The sequence below is a fragment of the Pagrus pagrus genome, assembly GCF_965226575.1.
Source record: "Pagrus pagrus genome assembly, chromosome: 7".
Classification (NCBI taxonomy): Eukaryota; Metazoa; Chordata; class Actinopteri; order Spariformes; family Sparidae; genus Pagrus; species Pagrus pagrus.
In genome coordinates, this window is record NC_140191.1 from 27,423,963 (window position 1) to 27,444,756 (window position 20,794).

Genomic DNA, 20,794 nt, shown 5'->3' on the forward strand with positions numbered 1-20,794 from the left:
TCTAACACTCAGTCAGAGAATAACTAGCACATTTCAGAAAATGTGGAACTACAGTTTTTCTTGAAGGCATTACCTTCTGCCAGTTGGTTGATGACATCAACATGTTTGCAGAGATGTGATGATAGACGTTTACAGTGCAGCATACCAGAAAATCTCCATCAATTACTTGCATTGGAGACTGTCTGATGTTTGTTTTGCTACTTTGAATCTTTTTTCTATGTAATGTAGAGCAGCAAATCAAATTGCCTATTGTAAAAACTACATTTGAACATGTTATATTTATTAAAGGTAGTAGTTTAAGTAGCAGACGTCCTGCAGCAGCTGCATTGCAGGCATGAGGATTAGCACATCACACCCCCATGGCTTATGACGGTTTCAACCACAGCACTACCTGACACTGTCTGCACTTGAAATAATCCTGCCAACTCTAATCTTAATGCCATCTCTGATGTTGTGACTGGCCGCCCGCTTTGGCTGTAACTAGCTAATGTAAACAGCAGTGGAGGGTAAATATTTGAAAAGGAAGTAATGCTGTTATGCTGTTGTGGTTAAGGGTGCCATTATCTCTATCCGGTATCACTCAACCATACAGTATACTGCCTTTCATAAATACCTTATTAACTGTATGACTGGTTCCTTTCGACTAACACTGAAGTTTCCCAGCCTGCATGCTGTGAGGTTTATGAGGTAATCAACAAAAACATTCCAGACAATGTTTAATATGTAGTTACACCCAAACACCCGCCGCTGCTACTTTAATACTGTACACCAGTAAATATGTCCACATAATAATGTTCAAACATCTGCAAGCATGTGATGATGGAAAACAGTAACTACAAGAGAATTACAGAGCAGTTACTCACCTCTGTTGTTGTGCAAGGGCTGTATTTACCTGCAGGGAAACAAGAAAACAGTGTTGTGATAGCAGCAGATGTAAGCCGAAGCATGAAGCAGTTCACATACACGAGTGCATGGCTGCATACGTTATCATTGTTCAGTTGCAGTGCATAAATGCATAAGTTCACTTGATGACTTTTGGTTTAGCGGCTAGATATCACATAATATCATGTGAAAGGTAGCCTACATTGTCTAATCATCCACTGCAATCACTGGGCAGGAGGTATCAATGAACAGTCTAAAGCTGTATTGGGGAGAAACTCTCCCGTATTGAGAAAAGAATCACAAATATGGACTGTGGCTGATCAACTGAAACTGAACTAATTTCAGATGTTCGACTCTCCATGGAAGACTGTGAACCAAACAGTAAAGAAAATAAATCTTGATTGAACAACCTGCAGACAAAAAAATAAATAAATCAGGATTCTGACCCATTATGTCCACAACTGCTAAAATCTATAAAGGATAATCTTATTCTATTTCATATTTTTGAAACAAAAAAACTCAGAACCAAAAATACTTAAGTGGGCTTGGCAATACTTTACAACCAGTGTTAGTTGTCTGTGGCAGGAAGTCTATTCATTTCTACTGCCAGCATACATCTCTAAAAACAGAGAATGGAATCACTGTATTTCCCTAAAACAGCTGAGTACTGTAGTATTTAGCAAATGTTACTTCAACAGGAGTAAACTGTACATATGTTGGGGACTATTTTCAACTAAGGATTGATACACATTTGCTGTGTCGTAGGTGAGGGTGAGACAAGGGGTGTTGAGTTGATTGCAATCTGCAACCACACCGCTAGTTGTTTTAGTTCATGGAGTTAAACTGACTATAAGAATGATATAGAACACCATGGCCTTATCCTTTACAGGCTCTTGTCCCTAGTGCCAGTTTAAATAAAAACTCACCACTGTTGCGTAGTTAACTGTGATCACATATTCTCTTCCTCATTAAAACAATTTCAGTGAAAGTGCCCCATGCTCTAGTTATCATTACGCAAACTAGAGCAGTTGTAATAAAAGCTCTGCTTCATTTCTAATTACTTTGTAAGTAGCATGTGAACGATGACGACAAAACTCCTCCCAAGAAGCCATGAATGCACTCCCTTCAGATAGGAGTCCCACTTTATTGTGTCTCCAGGCTACATCAGCGAAGCTTTTACTTCCCGTACAAACAGCTTGATAACAGATGACCCTGTGAACAAACGGCTTTTTTGTATTGTTACACGCAGCAATGCGACACCACAGTAGCTCTGACAGCATCTCATGACGTTAACTTGCATCAGCAGATTTGAATGCCATGTAGCTGTAAGGTGAATAGAAGTCAACACTGTGACGTGTGTCCATGTGTGTGTAGTGCAGTTGGATGAGCATATTATTAAATGTGCTTTCTTAAAAACTATATAACGATGGGGATGGTATCAGCATGAGTTTAAATATTTATCAGTCTAGGCATAATGCAAATATTCACCAAGGTCCTTAAAAGTGTCCTGTTTGTTTGCTGTGGGCTATCCAGATATAACACAAAGTGTCAGCTGCCCAAGATAAACTGCTGAATAAAACAATACGAGCTGGATGTGGGTTTGAGTGACAGCAGGGTCTTAAACGAACCTTCTCTGCTTGAAGTCAACTTAGCTGATGTGAGCTTTAGTGGCCCTAAATGCTTAAATTTTCTTCCACAGATTTATCTCATTGTTTACATGAGTGAGTTTGTCTGACCAAGCGTGTGAGAGAGCCTGTACTGAACAGCACCGATAAGTGGCTATTAGACCAGCAAATTACCCGGAAAACTGAAACCATTTGTGTGTTTAAACTGATCAAAACACTTGCAAAGCATCCCCAAAATGACTTGGAATAGCTTGAAGACATGTACAGCTCCAAACCAGGGGTGATTCTGCAGTTGGACAGATAAGTGGAAGTCTTATATATTCAAATATGATCGGCTTTGGATTCACCATTACCTGTTGCAATCGTGTCATTAGCAAGCAGGCAGAAGAAGATCATGGTATAGATATCTGATTTAAAATAGTTATATAATAGTAATATAGATAGTTAAAAGGAACAGATTCACAATTGAAATAGCTTCAAGTAATGTATAGTGGTTGAATTAGTTAGCTACAAGTAGGCCTAATGGATGAAGAAAAGCTAAAAGAAATGGGTAAAAGGTTCAAATAAAATGCTAGCACAGTGTAATGAATAAGTGGTTGAATTAGTTAGTTAATAGTAATTAATAATAATATTAATTAATAATGTTTTTAAAAAAGAAACAAATAAATAAATAAAAGTAAAAAGTAAATAAACAACTACCTCACTGTAACAGAGGAAACATGCTAAAAGTACCTGATGAATAGGTTAATGGTTGACTTAGTTAGGCCAAATTAAAAGTAATGGATGGTAGAGAAGCTAAAAGAAATGGGACATTAAACATAAATAAATAGCTAGCTCAATGTAATGGATAAACAGCTGTCATGGCTAGTAATGGACAGGCTAATGGTTGAATTAGTTAACAATGGATTAGTAACTGATAAATGATAAAAAAGCTAAAAGTAATGGGTAAAGAGGCTCGTTAAAATGAAATAAGAATAAGCAGTTGAAACAGCTAAAAGTATAGATACTCCCACACCTCATACTCAAAGTAGAATGCAAACTTGAACAAACTGATCTAAACACTGACAATTCAACTGAATGAAAAAATGTCCAAATGTTTTTTAGCCTACTTAAGAGTGTTAAATAACATCCAGTTTAAAATCATTTCAAATGAACACATGATGGCTGCTTTGTGGTTACATCAGACGAAGTGCACATGAGCAAATATTTATATAAGCTTCTGACTGGTATTGAGAAGCAGCAGAAAGGGGGAAATCTGTATGGGCTACTGCATCTCACCTGATCTGTGATAAGAATGTGTTTAGGCCATAATCTTTTGCACATTTGGGTGTTTGATGTGAAGAAAAAAAACAGTAAAGTGTTAATCGTTGACAGAGCAACACTATTACTGAAGCAATATTAACAATAACACAACATGACAGCTATATGGCAAACAGTTCGCAACAATCTTGAACAATATTGTGCAGGACATTACGTGAGCAACAGAGGAATAAAAGCCTGGACTCCCCTCTCCAATGGTTGCTTCCATGCTCCTAAAAATAGCCCATTCATTCTGAGCATATAGACCTACAGGCCACAAACCAGCACCATCATCATTGCAGCTTCGTCTCTCCGATTTTCTCAGGGAAGTTAATTAGAAGATGCATTTATTAAATCAAAAGCCATAGCATTGACTCAGCAGTGTTGTGTATTGTAGCTGAGCTAAGAGCACATCCCTCAGGTCCTCAGGTATAATCCATTACAGACAGAGATATATAGATAGGCGTTCACTCAGTCTGCTCTTCACTCTTCACCGTCTCACCAAATGTGATTACAGCAGATGATGGACGGTCTGACAAGACTCTGTAATGTGTTTGGTTCAAGTGCATGCTATCGTGCACAGACACACCCATCACATGGCTGGTAGTGTCATCATGTGCTGTGTTTCGGTTTGAATTCTGGATGATCCCTTGTTAGAGAGATTTGTATTAACTAAGATACAAATGCCGCAGAAACAGTGGAACTCTCTTCCATATGAGACACAAATTACTTTAAAGTACAATAAAGTCAGTATAAAGGGACTGCATAGTCCCTAAAGGGACATTTCCAGAATATTGCAGTGCTTTGTAATTTGGCACACTTTGCTGCCAGCGCTGTCTCCTCTCATTTGCTTGGCTATTTTCAGCTTGGCAATAGAAACACTGTCATTCCAGCAGGGCTCTCAGTCGTCATTTTTACAGCAGCTTATTAATTGTAGTTTAATCACAAAGGGTTCTCATGTCTCATTATTCTATCCACACAAAACGGGCATCGACCCACAACCTCGATCCGATCAGTGGCTGTGCACATTTCAGCCAGTACTCACATGCTATAATCAGATCTGATATGAGGTGGCAAACAGGCTGAGAGGCTTTTAATGAGAGATGAGACCACATGATGTAGCCGCACGTGCCCTCAGTGAGGAGAAGATAGTGAAAATCAGTGAAAACACTACATTAGTGTGAGGGGCCATGACAGTGAGGGGTCTCCTTTGTTTTTTCAGAGATCAGGTCATGTGTTGTGGAGCTTAAAACTCTGGCTGTTGTTTTCCTGCAGCAGATTAAGCACCTGATCTGTAAAAACATGTAAAGCCTCCACATGTGCAGATGAAAACATGTGCACATTTTTTGGCACATTACTACCCTGTGGTGCCACTATAAAATTGCCTATAAATTGCTATTGGTGGTTATACACAAGTGGGCTATTGTGATTTTGTAGGCCATGTTGTCCTCCTGGAATGTATTTAAGTCTTTTACATAAGAGCAATCACAACACCTCAGCCCCATTATTTGAGATCGGAAGGATGGCCTGGCCTATATCCAGGTGGCTGAAGGCGCACTTGGTCTTAAATCATGTTTTACCTTCACAGTCTTGGTGTTCCACCCTCACAGACCCGTCTCTCTGTATCCTGACATCACCCGGTCCGGAGATCTTCCTCGGAGCCGCCGCTGATGATGCTCCGGCGGCGGAGGCGGCGGCGGCGGCGGAGGAGCTCCTCCTGCCCCGGTGTCCCTTCGCCAGCGTCCTGCAGCATTGGTAACACACCGCCCAAGCCTGTTCCTCATTGATGGGCTGCCCGTAGAGCCTCAGTATCTGGTCCAAAGTGAGACACTCCGCTCCCGCGTCCTCCGTTGTGGTCATCGTGTTGTGATGCTGCTGCTCATCCCGATGAGTCGCTGCAGCAGCATCCGTCAGCCCTCCTTGGTCCCCGCATCGCTGCTCGGCCATCCTTTCATTATCTCAGCGCAGGAGGCCCGATGACGAGAACAGGTCCAGGCCGATATGTGAGACGGAACCTGGAGGCATTGATGCTTCCCTGCTCCTGCTCCTGCTCCTGCTCCCCGGGCCAGCAGCAGCAGCCAGCAGCGCACCGGTGCTTGCTTCTCTCGCCCGCCTCGCTCAGGTCTCGGAACCAGCAGTCATGAGGCGGTGCGTGGTGGTTGTGTGTGTCCGCAGCCGTCACCGTGTGTGGTGTGTTTCACATCACAACTCAACAACCAGGCTCACTCCTCCATCACATGATCTCTCTCGCTCTCTCTCTCTCTCTCTCCCTCTCACACGCACACACACACACACACAATGAATGTCCCTGCATCTATTTCCGGGCTTTTGAGAGATTGGTTGATAGAGACACTGGCATGGTAATGATGCAGTTTGGTATTTTCGTCTTTTCCATATTCAGTGTGGTTTATTTAGGTTCAGTTAATTTAAATATGTTTTATCAGAGTCAAATCTGGATTACAAACCCGGTTAAGCAGGTAATGCCCCAAGGCCCCAGAAGCCCAGGGGCCCCAAATCCTCAGATTCACTGTCAAATGTTTGTAGGTGGTTCATTTATCGCAATTATTTTTTATTTTTTTACGGGAATTTGTACCAATAAATTAAGATATCAGCTGAGGTGATTCATTTGATTGATTTGCATTGTGCTTACATGTAGATATTCTTGAATAAATAGTGTTTAATCAAATTGTCAAACACTGATTGGCACACAGAAAAGCTGTTTAGTAGGCCTGCTGGGTGGTTTCTGTGAGCTCTGTATCTAATGGTAGGCCTATAGCTGGGTATACACAAAGCACAGAGGGTGGGACGTGGGAGTCAAATGGGCGCCAACAGCTGGATTTCGAGGCTAACCCCAGCATGAGTGGAGGGATTGTTACAAGATACTGCTAAACTGTGGAAACTACATAGAAAGGTGCTGACTGGGATCATTTCTAGCCTTTTTAAAAATCATTATACACATGTTTCCTAGTGTTTTCATAGGAACACTGATGCATTTTTGTAAAGTTTATTCATCGCTTATAATTAGAAACATAGTCACTGGTGGTACTGGTAATAAGTGTGATAGCCAGTAATTTATGCTATACCATTCATACTGTTTTGTATATTGGAGCGTCTTGGGCACATACATTTCCTTTGCTGAGTTAAGTTTTATTTCACCTGTCTTGAAATAGCCATGGTCCATCCACACAGGTGTTCTCACCTATTGAGGCATCTGTGCTTCATTTCTTTCACTCTCTAGTTGTTCTTTTTCAGTTCTAGTTAGGCGGTACAACTAACGCTTTTACAGTGATGGGGTGTTACTAAGTAAATTACTCAAGTACTGTATTAAAGTACTATTTTGAGGTATTTGTATTTTACTTGAGTATTTCCATTTTCTGCTGCTTTATACTTTCACTTTACTACGAAAATTTTCGTAGTAAAGTGGAAGTAAATATTGTAGTTTTTACTCCACTACATTTATTTGATCACTTAAATTACTAGTTACTATGTAGATTGCATGCTGCTGCAGTGTATTCTTAAATCAATTTATTTTATTTGCAATGGGATAAAAAAAGAAATCACTGATTCTAATAAACAGAAATGTATCAGATCAATAATCGGCCATAGGTCAACCCATAGTATACTGTACTATACACATGTAAATATATTTATGATTTACTTTAACTTGTGCTTTTGATACTTCAGTACATTTATTGCAAGAAAACTACTTGATACTTGGGTACTACTCATATGCGTGACCTTTACTTTTACCAAGGTAATATGTTTGCGTGTTAACTTTACATTTGCTCAAGTAGGACTTTTGGGTACTTTTTACAATACTGCACTTTCACCACTCTTATTGGCATGTATCACATCATTTCCATCAAAGCTCTGCCAATCTTCAACCTGAGCAGACGTTTAATCAGATTCACTGAAAACACCTGTGTGGGACTGGGAAGCCTTCTGTTGTCTTGTATTAATATGAATTCTGTCCCATTGCTACAGTAGCCTGTAATTTTTCTTGTACTACATAATTAATTAACTTCTATTTTATCTATTGTCAATTTATCTGCACTACTCATAGTTTATGTTGTGCAGTTACAACGTTTCCTTCTCTGATACTTTATTCATGTGACACATTGTCTTGTTGTGAATTTTTGTCATTCAGATTCAACATGTTCTTGGATGATTTTATTTCTACATCATTCCTATATTCTGTATTGTTTTATATTGTATTTCTTAGAATATATTTGCTATTTTTAGAACAGTGCAGGCAGTACTGTCCTCAGACAGTGTTACCCAGCTCTGCACTGATTCATCCAATGGATTGACTCGTAATCAGACACATTAAGAACACCTGAGTGATGGGCGTGCTTCTGTCTGTATGTTACTTCCATACTGTTTATCTGATAATACCTTTACAAGCTCTGTTGAATTACATTTTTCCAAGCTATCGGTACAGTTTGCAGAACTTCTGACTTTATGCCATTTTTACAGTCCTGGAACTTGCAACACATATAGTTCAGAACCTGGTAAGTACATTTACTGATTTACTGTACTAAGATTCAATTTACTGGAGTATTTGCACTTAATACTACTTTAAAATCCTACTGCTGTTTCAGTGGGGAATACTGTACTTTTTTCCCTCGCAGTCTGTTAAATTTGATACCGCGCTCGGGAATAAACTTCCCAACAGTATCTGAAAGCGGTGAAGTGGCTCTACCTCGCATTGTTGTAGTTACAACATAACAAGGCAGATTACATGTTAATGCATTAATAATAAAGAACCTATTATATAATATTAACTCTAGCTGGGGCACTGCCACATAACCAGCACCTGTACTTTTGATACTTGACATCTATTTTGTTGCTATAGTTTCTTAATTTGTAATGAACATTTGTCACTATGAGTATTTCTATAGTGTGGTGAAATCATGCACTAACACTTGCAGCACATTGAAATATGCAAGCAGCTCATCTAAAGTGTGTTTGGTACCCTCTGCTGGCTGTTGTTATCTCCAGCTGTCCTCCATATTGACGCTGTAGTTTTCTTGTAGCTCGCTGGATCTCAAATGATTTCTGCCCGAGGAGGAACTTTCCTTGAAATTGCCCGTGACGCTGCATATGATCATGAGTCACCAGGAGGCTCACAGTGGATCTCTCTTTCTTTACTACACAGAGACACTGCCTGAATCTCTTTCACTTCTCTTAACATTTATAGCCAACATCATACTTTTCTCAATTCCGTTCAACCAAGAAGAAGAAATGATGCACACATACCAAATATATATTAATCCATTTAAAAAACTCACATGATTTGATGTATTCATCAATCATATTTATTCAATCAATGTTTTACACAATACTCTGATACAGATCTCTTTTGACAGCAAATATACACAACATAAGACAACACACACTCATTTAACAACTTTGTTGCACAACGTCTGCACAGGTGACCCCACAATCTCAGAAACACGCACCAGATCTGGTTGCCATGGGTACAGTGATAACATTTCCCATATGTAAACTCAAATCTCTGAACACCGATACATCAGATGTAGCTATCAATACACACCAGCACATGTGGAATGACACAGTAAAATGCGACTCTCTGGTATGATTTCTTGATCCATTTCACATAAAAAAAGGTTATTTATCTGTGTGACGTGAAAAGAAAAGATGTAAACAAAAACAATATTTAAAAGTCTTTTTGTCCCTTGGTTGTAAAAGTGGCAGAAGCTTGCTGATGAGTCTTTTCACCACAAGGAATGAACATGCAGCATCGTGATTCACCAGCTGATGGGGAGAGGTGACGGCGTGGAGACAGACAGTGGGGACAGGGGGAGGAGGGGGAAGTATGTACCAACACTCAATATAAAGACAAAATGTGGAAAATGTTAAACTTTAAAGTCCAACAGGTTGCAGTCGATCTTGTAGTAGACGTAAGGATAATACTCCTGCTGGCTCAGGTTCAGGCCTGGGATGTCCATCGCAGACTGGAATCAAAAGAGTGCAGGCTGTTAGTGTGTGTGAGCCGCTGTTTGAATGTTTGTAGGAGGTTTATCTGTTATCATCTCCCAAATGAGGAGTTGAATGAATCACAATAATGTTAACACAACTGTTCAGTACAGTACAGGCACATTTCATTGAATCCAATACTCTGTGCACTGAACAATTCAAACATTATCTGATGTGGTGCAGCAAAGCTTCAGGGCAGAGCTCTGAACAATTACTTAAAGATCCTTATTATTTAAAGTTATTTACACAAACCTGTTAAAAGGCCAGGATAACATTTAATACGGCTTCATACCTCAATAAAAGGCATGAATTCTTTGATATGCAACTACAAGTACAAAATAAAGACTGTATATAAAGAGGTCTACACCACTGTAGTTATTGTTTTTGTTGTAGTAACCAGTTATAGCCATTAGGAGGAGCACCTGTTATTCTCTGACACAGAAGGAGACGCAAAGAGGTCCCGTCAATATGTCTCAAATCAATGCGGACTACTGTACATGCTAATTTTACACATAATGAACAAGAAATTAAATGTCATAGTAAACTGTTTTTATACAAAGAAAATCAACACGCCATCTTATACTAACAGGAAATTATGTTGGATGTCAATCAAACCATGACTTGAAATGTCACAGGCAAAAAAAACAATTAAATTCATTTAAATCAAAAAAGAAAAAACTGAATGTTTTCAAGCAATGAGCAGCTCCTGCATTTTCTTTGTGCATTGCCTTGTGGGAGAACAGAAAGCATGAAGAGCACACTCAAATATCAACTATATTTAGCTTTCAGAAAGTACACTTTATTATTTCACTTTTCCACTGTGAACAAACTATAAACTCAAACCTAATTCGAATTAGTGTTAGTACAGATTTAGGGAATGCAGCGTATTATGTTTTTGACATCAGTAGTTCATGTCTTCATGTCTTCTTTGCAGTGAACTAACACGTCACAATTAAATATAAAATAACTGCAAAAAATTGTATTAAAATGTTGGAAAAGCCAAAACACATATTGACACCTTAGGGAGGCACCATGGTGGAATTAACATATAACTGTGTCTGCTCTTCTCAAGATGCAGACATACAATGCTTTTCAAAAAGTAGAGATTCACTGAGAAAAATAAGAAAACTACTTCAGTATTGAGATCATATTTTCTGTCCTAATTTCTGTCATGGTAATCATAGTTTTTATAGTCTCAAACACCTACCAGTATGCTGTTTCAGCATGTGCAGTGTTATTCTTGATGCTATGACCTTGTACTAAGTACAGCAATAAGAGCATTTACATAATATAATCACAGTACTCACATCAATGATTGCTGCTGCGCTGCTGTCCAGATGTTTGTACAGGTCATTGAGCACCTCCCTCAGCTTCTTCATGGTCTTCTTGGTTGGCTGCAGGAGCATGGCCTGAAAGTTCACCGGCAGCCCATATCTGAAAAAACACAATACATAAATACAACTCATCAAAATCTTTTCAGCTGCTGCTGATGAAAAGGATGTGAGCACTGTCAAATGATACTTTTATTTAGTAGTTACTTGTAGTTAGATGTGTGGGTGATATTAAGACTGTATGTCTGATCACACTACCTGAGAACAGATTCCACAAAGACCCTTAGTGCTTTAATGTGGATCCACGCAATGAAGGCCTCACTGAAGTTCACTTTCAGCCATCGGACGAGTGGGCCCTGCAGAGAAGAGATGCAGATTAGGGTTATATCTTTTTTTGGATGTGGCAGTCTCTCGTCCAAACAGGAGAAGAATGTATTTGCAATCAACAAGATAAAATGTTTTTTATCAAAAACAAATGAAACCTTTTTTTCAAGCTACATTTCTCTTTCTGTTCTCAACACTACTTTTAAGAGACACTTTTTTACAGCAGTGGATTTGCGTGTGGTCAGCTTCTTCTGACTGCTGCTGCCGGCACAGCACTTTTTTTTTTATTCCTTGTTAAATTACATAAAGATAAAAGATCACTTAAAAAAGATTAACCCAGTTACACATTCACACTTGGAAGCTGCCCAGTACAACCACAGTCTGATCTGTTGGCCACTGTGCAGCTCAACTGGAGCAGTTGGGGTTAAGGGCCTTGCTCAAGGGCACCTCAGTGGTAGATTTATAGATTGACCTTCTGGTCACAAGCTTGCCTCTCTAACCTTTAGGCCACCACTGCTTGTTGCTCCTTCTGTGTGATCAAAGTGATTTTTTCAGTCAATTCTGGGTGTTTGAATGTCATAAATTACCACTCAAAGAAAGCCCTTTGAGCTTGAACCCATTACCTTATGAAAAAAAGGTAATTTTGGTTAATAAAAGTAACTCTGCTGAAAAACAAGAGAGCCTAAATCCTCACTGCAGTATCTAAGTGCTTAATGGCTGTAAGTTTATCTTCATAATGTACTAAAAATCAATCCAGTGGCTGGACTGGGAAACAAAGTATGATTGGTAACATTGAAACAATTTGTATAGTAGATGATGAGCTGCAGTGTGCCGAGCCACTTGAGAGTTTCCTGCCTTAAATTACCCAGTGTTAAACTGTATCAGCGAGAACATTTTAGCAGAAAATTATTTTCTGCTCCATCACTTACAAACTGCTTCTTCTTGTCTGTGGAGAGCCGTGTCATCTCCTCTTTGTCTGCCTTCATCTCCTCTTCGTTGTACTGGAAGTCTCTCACTACGAACCTAGGAATAAGATGTAGAGGGCGGAAAGCAGCTTTGTTTAATCACCGCAGCGCCGTATAGTCGATATATTTAGTTACAGCTATTTATATTTGCAGTTTTGCTCATTTTCTCTTTTAGACACTTCTCACACCTCATGCTGGTGATTGTCCTGAGCAATGACAGTGTGTGTTTGCTCAGCATAATAACTCTTACTTGTTCTCTCTTGCTTTGTGCTTGAAGTCATCAATGGCTTTCATAAATAGAGTGACACTGAACAGTCCACTGTCATTGTCTTCAAATAGCAGACTGGAAGAAAAGACAGGCACAGGTTATACTGCTGTAGTGATACTGACAAACTGTAGATTAAACACAAAGTATAAGAGGAAGAAATCAACTTCTAAAGATACAGATATTTTGACATGAAGACATTACTTACTTTGAGGATCGAGGCACCACCATCTCAGCCAGTGTTTCATATGTTTTCTGCCAGTCAGTATATGCAGTCCTGAAAAGAACAGAAGGCGAGGAGATGCTAAGTAAGCATCCAATTTATCTTTCTCCTGCCACATGTTTAGAAATCTGCCATCAGTATCCAGACATGCTTTTCATACTAGCAATACTAGAGAGGTAATACTCACTTTGGTACAACTACCAGCAGAGTGACGAGGTACTCTGAATCAAGTACAAAGTCTTCCTTCTTGACGATGTCAGCCAGGCTCCTGGTCAGCAGGCTCCCCCTGGTGGCACACAACAGTGTTACAATAACATGGACGTGACGTGGAGAAGGTGCCCGGTGTTGACAAAAGCATTTCAGAGTCGCAGTAACTTTTCAGACTGTGCTGACATGGAAACATGGTTCCTCATCCTTGAAGCTTGACTGATGACAGGCACAAGGAAGTGTTTCATTTAAGAGCTGCCTGGTATAACCAGGGATTTCAAGTCAGCTGACAGGAAGTTAAAAGAAGTTCATTTATTTTGCTAAAAGGCCCTTTGATGATAGTTGAATAGGCTGGGGAAGATACAATTTGGTCTAACTGAGTTAGATTTTACAAACTGTACTTTGATTGGCTAGCTACATTACTCCCTGTGAAAAACTCTTAGTGTTAGACTTGTACATTTGTTCATGTGGATCACTTACGCATTCTTCCTTTCTAAGTTTTGCAGGTTTCCTTTAAGGTTGTTGTAAGCTGATGCCCTGGTCTTCAAGTCGTTGTCAATCTGGGTTACTTGCTATAAAAAACAAACAAAAAAATGGTTTATTTATGACTGACAAACAAAATACAGAACATACCTGTGAACATACCCTTTAAGACACATCTCCACAAAGACTAGCAGAGGTGCACAAAGGCTGGATGGGCCCAGCAGGAAAAATAGTGTTAGAGGCCTATCACTACACATTAGGCTACAGAAATAAACAGTTACATAAATTATATAATCTTACTGAGAGACGTACCTTTGAGATGATTTCAGAGATGTTTTTAAGTGACTGTTTGATGGGATATTTTGCCATGTCCCATTGAAATCTTGTGATGTAGGTGACAAGATCAACTAAAAAAAAGACAACAAAAGACTTGTCAGGCTATCATCAGCTTATGATTGCATTATAGTAAGACAGAAGTTGAGTAAAGCTTATCTTTAATGACATTGATTTCTGATACATGCTCATGGGGTAATTTTGTTCCTTCCCAGGATTGCAATATATCCTTCTCTGAACTTTCTGCAACCTCCACGGATACAACGGACGTGAATGAAATTTAGTTCATAGAAATGCAAAAGGACTTTTGTTTTCAATTCAACAGCAACAAGGCTTTTCTACAAACTGTGTCCCTGTTGGATAATCCACAGCTCTCACTGTGAAGTGTTCATTAGAACTACATTTTACTAAAGAAATCCCAATGAAAACTGTTAAAACAGATCTTTAGATTATTAATAGAAGCCTGGACACTGATGCTAGAAATGGATATTGCAGCAGAATTTTTTTAATGCTGTCCTTTAATCCTTTTTATTAGGAGGTGAGGCAGATGCCCCAAACTGTGATCTGGACAATAAAACCTACATTATCTGGAAGGTTAAACACCACAAGAGGTAATATGTTTTGTTTATTAGACTCATTTGCATCAATCCTATTTTTTTTCGTCTGGTCTTTTCTCAAGAATGTAAAGAAAATTTAGAACAACATCATTGTGTCGAGTTGTTTCTGCCCAGTTAACCTTGCTTGGCATTCAGGGTGTATACAGGTATCGGACATTTAAATGTTATTTTAATAAGACTGTTTCAGGATAACTTTTTACCAAATTTTAGACAAATGTTAAGACAAATAATGTTTTTCTAAACATATAGGTAACTAGTATATATATTAGGTTTTTTGTAGGAATATGGTTATTAGAGTTAGTCTAGGGTAGTCTACATTTTGCCAATACATGAAAGTATTAGGTTCAACTGTAGGCTGTAGAAATGAGGACTGCAGAAGAGCTTGACGCATTTTGAGAAAAAGAAATGAAAACATGGATACATGAGATTAGATCAAATGTTTGTGGCAATTAAGTTAACCTCACACATTCAAATTTAAGACTATTTAATAACTTTTAAAGCCTATACATTTTTTTATTAAATTTAGGACATTTTAGGACTTTTATGAGGACCTGCAGACATCCTGTTTAAATGATCCCTTTTGATAATTACCGCTTTTTCTGTGCAAAATTAATCGGCGCACATTGCGTTGTAATATTACTGTACCTCCGTTGGCCAGCAGGTTCTCCTGCACTTTGTCTCGGCTGTCCTCCAGCACATCGGCCATGTACTGAGCAACCTTCTTCACCACACTGTGAACAGCCGGGAGACATCAAAACACGCTGTGAACAACACACACTGCATGCACAGTTTAAACCCCACACGACCACCGCGACCTCACGCCCCAAATTTAAGACAAACATACACACACATCAAAAACTTTCACATGTTCTTGTTAAGGTATTTTCCCAACAAGGCGATTTTTAACATGGCAGACCTGCAGAGTTAATGATTTTTAACCACACTGTTCAGCAGCACATCAAAGCATGTCTGTGTCTACAGTAGAGAAGCCAGGAGAGACTGAGAGCCAAGTCACATCTCATGATGAAAAATTCAATAAGAAAGTATATCTGCCGCTTTGGTTTCATTTTCACTATCTAGAAAACGTTTTTTAATATTTCATGTTATTATTTATATTTATATCTATATTTTCATATATTTGCCAGGGCTGCAGGATATGGTAAAACAAATTATCTTTCAATTATTTGACTGCTATTGCAATATGATTAATGATTAGTGGGAATGATTCTTTTTGCATGACAGTTTTCAGAAAGAACTATTAAAATCATGATCAGACCATGTTTTCTGACAACTGGGGAAGATTTGTAGACCAGAACATGTCAGCAGCTCTACAGCAGTTTATTATATTGCTGTTTTGTCACACAGTTTACCTTTATCAAAACACTGCAGCTTCTGTAATTTGAATATTTCACTTCATGAGACAATCTCTACGGAAGCCCTAAAGGGCCATGCATTCGTACATTTTATTTCCTCCGTTTTCCAGTGATAACAAGTTAATTTCATTTGTTTTCTTGAGATCTCGAGTTATTATCTCGAAATAACAACTGCCGTTTTCCCGAGATAACGGGATAATTTTCTCGAGATCTTGAGAAAACAAAACGATTAACTACATAGCTGACCAGCTATGTAGTTAATGACGAGATCTCAAATTAATTATATCGTTATCTCGGGAAAACAAAGTTTCGTTATCTCAAGAAAATTATCCCGTTATCTCGGGAAAACGGCAGTTGTTATTTCGAGATAATAACTCGAGATCTCGAGAAAACAAATGAAATTAACTCGTTATCACGGGAAAACGGAGGAAATAAAGTGTATGAATGCATGGCCCTTTAGGGCTTCCGTAAATCTCATCATTTCACTATGCTCTTTTTGTTTGTAATTATACTTTTTCCTTGGTGCATGATGAATCAAAACAGGGGAAATTTTTAAGCATTTATTCATTAAGGTTTTGTTTTTGTCCAGATAGTCTGGTTGGGAACGTCAAAAAAAGGAACTAGATTAGAGACAGACTGCAGTCAAACAAGTGAAACCGTGTTGCAAGGGGGCTCTTTCTCACAGTCTTGGAAATATCTACAGAGGAAGCAAAATAGAGCTCAGCAGTAATGTCTGGGTGTGAGTTTTGGATGTCAATATTTCCAAAAGACTTTAAACTGCACTCAAACATAGTCGCGGCACATAAGTCATCGGGTATAAATATGACTAAAGAAAGAGCTGCTTGTGTGTCACCCAACTGTAAATTGCCAAGTTTAGACTGCGAGGCCTGCTAGCCTCAGGCCACTGTGAAATTCCTCATTGTTACAAGGGAAGGGAAGGGATTAGGGAATGGTAAACTGGCAACATCAGAGAGTCAGGAGCGCTGTATAGGTTAGAGGAGATTTTTTTCAAAACACAGACTGTATTCAACATGATCATGAGAACCCTATACAACACAAATTTAATCACTAAAACAGGCGTTTGAGATAGAAAAATGTAATGGTCATTCTAAGCATACCTTTCAACAAAGGAGTCTAATTTGGCCAGTTCATCCGACAGCCCAACCAAGACATCTAGTGTTCCCACCTGTTGGTGAACACAAAAAGTCAAACATCAGCATATTAGGACTTTTGACTCATCAGTCCTGAGATCTGGGTCGTTTTTAAGTAGGGTCAGCAGGGTTGTGTTTAAACAGTGACATCTGGGGCTCAAACCGCCTACAGTGACATCCAGGGGGCCCTATGTGCTTAGGATGGCGCCTCTTTGTCCAGAGCCGTTCATGCAACGCTAACAGGTCCAGGAGAACATTACAGCCCCGTGTGGCAGCAAGGTCAGCGGGGTTACTTCACCTTCAGCAAAGAGAGGAACCGAACCAGACGAGCCGAGCTGCTCTGTGGATGAAAATTTCACCAAACCAACGCTTCACCATGCACGCAACGGATCGCTGTATAGGCTGTTTCCCATACACACAGTCAGCTTATTCTTGACAGTGGATCACTCAGAAGGTGAGCGATTTTCATACGAGCCAACTTTTATGTGTAAAATCAACTGTGTGACTTTTTTCAAAAAATAGATAAAAAATAATTATGATACTGAATTTTACTTACATTCAACTGCCTTAATTACTGCAAAGTACTGTCTCTGTAGTGCAGCATGGGAGAAAAGGTTGATATTGTAAATGCATGCTAACCTTGAGGTCTGGGATGTTGAACTTGTGGTTGGCGGAGAGGTTGTTGGTACGTGTGGTGGCTGCCATCATTTTGTCCCATGTTTGCTGGCAGGTCTTCTCTCCAGGAGCAGAGATCAACCAAAACTCTGACATGGTTACAGCTCTGGTGCAGCTTAGAGGAAACTGAGAGGAGAAGTCTATTTAGACTTGTGCATGCTGTGTTATTATTCATTTCAACAGTTCATACAACATTGAGAAACTCTTAGTCGGTCTCTTTATCAACAGCATTGATTTGGCGACAATACAGGTAAAATAACTGGGTTTATACAACGTAACCTCAAACCTTTAGCTACATTTTAGCTCCAGAAAGCTGCTAGTGCTGTTGTAGTGAAATGTCCTGTTTACCACCAGGAGAGCTAATGAAATGATGCTGCACTAGCAACAGGAACTCATTCAGAGTACAAGTCCAGTACAGGCTAACGTTAATGTTTTGCCAACACTACATATCTTCATTCCCTGACTGCTTACTACTCTACACAGCTACATATAAGAATTAAACAGCTCATTTAAAGCGACGCTGCCAAAGATAAGATGGTTAAGGTCAGGCAATATCCACAAGGGATTAGCTAGCGTTAGCCACTTAGCTTTGCTCACAACAACAATAACAACACCACAGGTGGACATTGCTAATGTTAAACAGTTTTACTCACCTGTGAATACAAAATATGCCCGTAAACTAGAAAAATATAGCTGGTAATTGCGTTTCTACGGCTTGATAATTTTCATAGTTGCCATTCAACACAGTTGGTGAGGTCTCCTGACAGCAGCATCAGAGTCAGCTGATCTGCAGGAGGAAGCGGAAGGCCTCTCACACACTGTGCTCACCACGGACTCAGCAGCGACCCCAGCTGGTGGGTGTTGGGTACTGCAGAGCAGGTAGCCTCAGATGATGGCAGTGTGATTGTGATTACTGTGAGTGAGTTTGATGCCCAGGTTCAAGGGCACTTCAGCAGGGTACATGCTTGTGAGCAAATGCGATGGAGGACCATGTCCTCCAAACAAAGAAGGGTCTCAACAACTACGCCGGACTTTATTTGGAGCAATCATGTCAAGACATTATGAATGTTATATAACAGTACATAGCTCAGTGGCTGCCATTATGACTTAGAATAATTGGGCTGGCATCTCATGTCATGGTCAGTTTCACACAAACATATTAAAGGTGCAATATGTAAGAATATTTTGTTTTAAACAGTTCAGTTCAGTTTTTTATATTATTATCAACAGAACGTGAAGAAATAACAGTTTTGATGTCAATGACATCTGTGTACAGTGTTGCAGAGATATCTACTGAAGTTAACATGCTAACCACCTAGCTCTGGCCCACCCTTCTCTTACTAACACTGTACCTAAAGAGGTGAGAGTCTGGTAGTGCAGCTCAGACTGCTAGCTGCATGGTTAACTGAGCTTACTAGCTAATTGCATTTACAGTTACTCTGGTGATGCTGCGCCCCACTTGTTTGGAATATGATTTCAACAGGTGGCCAATTCTTTCATATTGCACCTTTAAGGTGAGACAACATTTACATTCTTGATATGAAATGTAGCCAAATTTCTTGAATCTACAGGATGTGATAAGAGCTCCATCCCAGACTTGAACGTCAGTCAACATTCCAAGTGCATTATTACTGTATAAGACAAGGAGATATCGAATGCCAAGTCAGCAGCATTTGAGACTTCAGAGTTACTAAATTTAGAAAAGTCGGGTCAGGTTTCCTGACTTTGGGTGTCTCCTGCACAGAATCTGAGGAAAACGCCCCCAAAGGGACATGTTTATAGTTCAGTGGGTCTGGGGTTCATTGTTTGGGACACAATGCTTGGTCTGCCTGGAGCCAAACCTCGACATCAAATGGCAGGGTGAGCTTGCCCATGGCTGGCAAGAGGCCAGTCTGCCGGGATGTTATCAGGACACACACACACGCCATAATCAGTCTGTCTGCAGAATGCAGACTGCCGCTGAGAGTCTGGTGCGTGATATTCAATAAGAGAGAAAAATGTTGTTTTAGCAACAAATAGCACTGAATGGACAAATTCCTATTTACAAGATGCTTAAGCCATCTGCTGTCACGCACACCCTTCAAAACTTGCATGGACTCCCGTAGCTCTCTGGAAATGATCATCACAGTTTCTCACGCACATGTGTCTCATAATTGTGTTAATGGTTGCTGACTAAGGCCTCGAAATGTGGAATAAAATAGATAAAATAGCTGATATCTTGAAGCGTGGAGGGAGAAGTATTGCCATCACCCTTTCCTCTTTCTCCATTTCTTTAGAGAATGCTCTCTGATTTTCTTCTTGTACTAAAAAAATGAGGCACAACACAAGTTTTTTGTTGGCTTACTCATACCTTCCCAGAATGTAGGTCTCTCTAACTGCTTTGCATAAACTGTCTCACTGTACACATCTCCACTTTAATATCACCTGCACTACAGTGACCTACTGCTATGAGAAATGGAAGCACGCTCACATACACACACATACTCTACATCGGTGGTTCTGACGTCATGGAACCCTAAGCTGACACAAATACAGACGCCCATTTGGTAAGATTTCGTCCAAGGGACCCCCATCTGATAAGAATTTTGCTTTTCAAGGTTTTGGATGTGTATGGAGCACATGACCAAAAATTATGGGGAGAACAAACTGTTCCCCCTTTTTGCTGGGGGCCCCAATGAAACCCTCTCAAGGGTCCCACTTTGACAACCGCTGGCCTATATAATACTTAGGATAAGCATACAGAATGTAGGCTATATCTGTACAGGCGTCCACATGCACAAATAATAATAATAAATACAAAGGAAAATCATGTTGGGCATTCTCCAACTTAATTAACTTGCAGAGTACAAATAATAGTGTCTATCTAATTCAATGGATGTGTGTTTCCTGGTGGTGCAATTTTCTCAGAAACAAAGTTCTCTTACAGTAAACCATGTAATGATCTCATCTCTCAGAGTTATGTGGTGAACTTATTATAATGACTTATTCTGTAATCTATCTTGGCAGAAAGGAAACAAGGGTGAAATGTCCGGAATTTTTAG

The 20,794-nt window shown here is 39.6% G+C and overlaps 2 protein-coding genes across 5 annotated transcripts in view; both read right to left on the minus strand.

Moving 5' to 3' along the window:
* spire1b (spire-type actin nucleation factor 1b) overlaps positions 1 to 6,020 on the minus strand; it is a 38,163-nt gene extending 32,143 nt beyond the window's left edge. For 2 of the 4 annotated variants that reach the window (XM_084358232.1, XM_084358233.1), the window contains exons 1-2: positions 5,387 to 6,019; positions 864 to 892 (exon numbers count right to left, since the gene is read on the minus strand). In XM_084358232.1, coding sequence (XP_084214358.1) covers positions 864 to 892; positions 5,387 to 5,753 — 396 coding nt within the window. In that variant the 5' untranslated portion in view covers positions 5,754 to 6,019. Of the gene's footprint in view, positions 1 to 863; positions 893 to 5,386 lie in introns of all 4 variants that reach the window. The other 2 variants (XM_084358231.1, XM_084358234.1) reach the window with 2 other exon arrangements.
* Positions 6,021 to 9,108: 3,088 nt separating this feature from the next.
* On the minus strand, positions 9,109 to 18,549 carry LOC311259768 (V-type proton ATPase subunit C 1-A-like). Its single transcript, XM_084357086.1, has 13 exons — positions 18,407 to 18,549; positions 17,718 to 17,879; positions 17,046 to 17,113; positions 15,200 to 15,285; positions 13,917 to 14,011; positions 13,602 to 13,693; positions 13,102 to 13,200; positions 12,900 to 12,968; positions 12,677 to 12,769; positions 12,391 to 12,484; positions 11,396 to 11,493; positions 11,114 to 11,240; positions 9,109 to 9,784 (listed from the first exon to the last, which is right to left on the minus strand). The coding sequence occupies exons 2-13, from the start codon at positions 17,847 to 17,849 to the stop codon at positions 9,686 to 9,688; spliced, it is 1,152 nt and encodes a 383-aa protein (XP_084213212.1). The 5' UTR covers positions 17,850 to 17,879; positions 18,407 to 18,549; the 3' UTR covers positions 9,109 to 9,685.
* Positions 18,550 to 20,794: the final 2,245 nt, after the last annotated feature.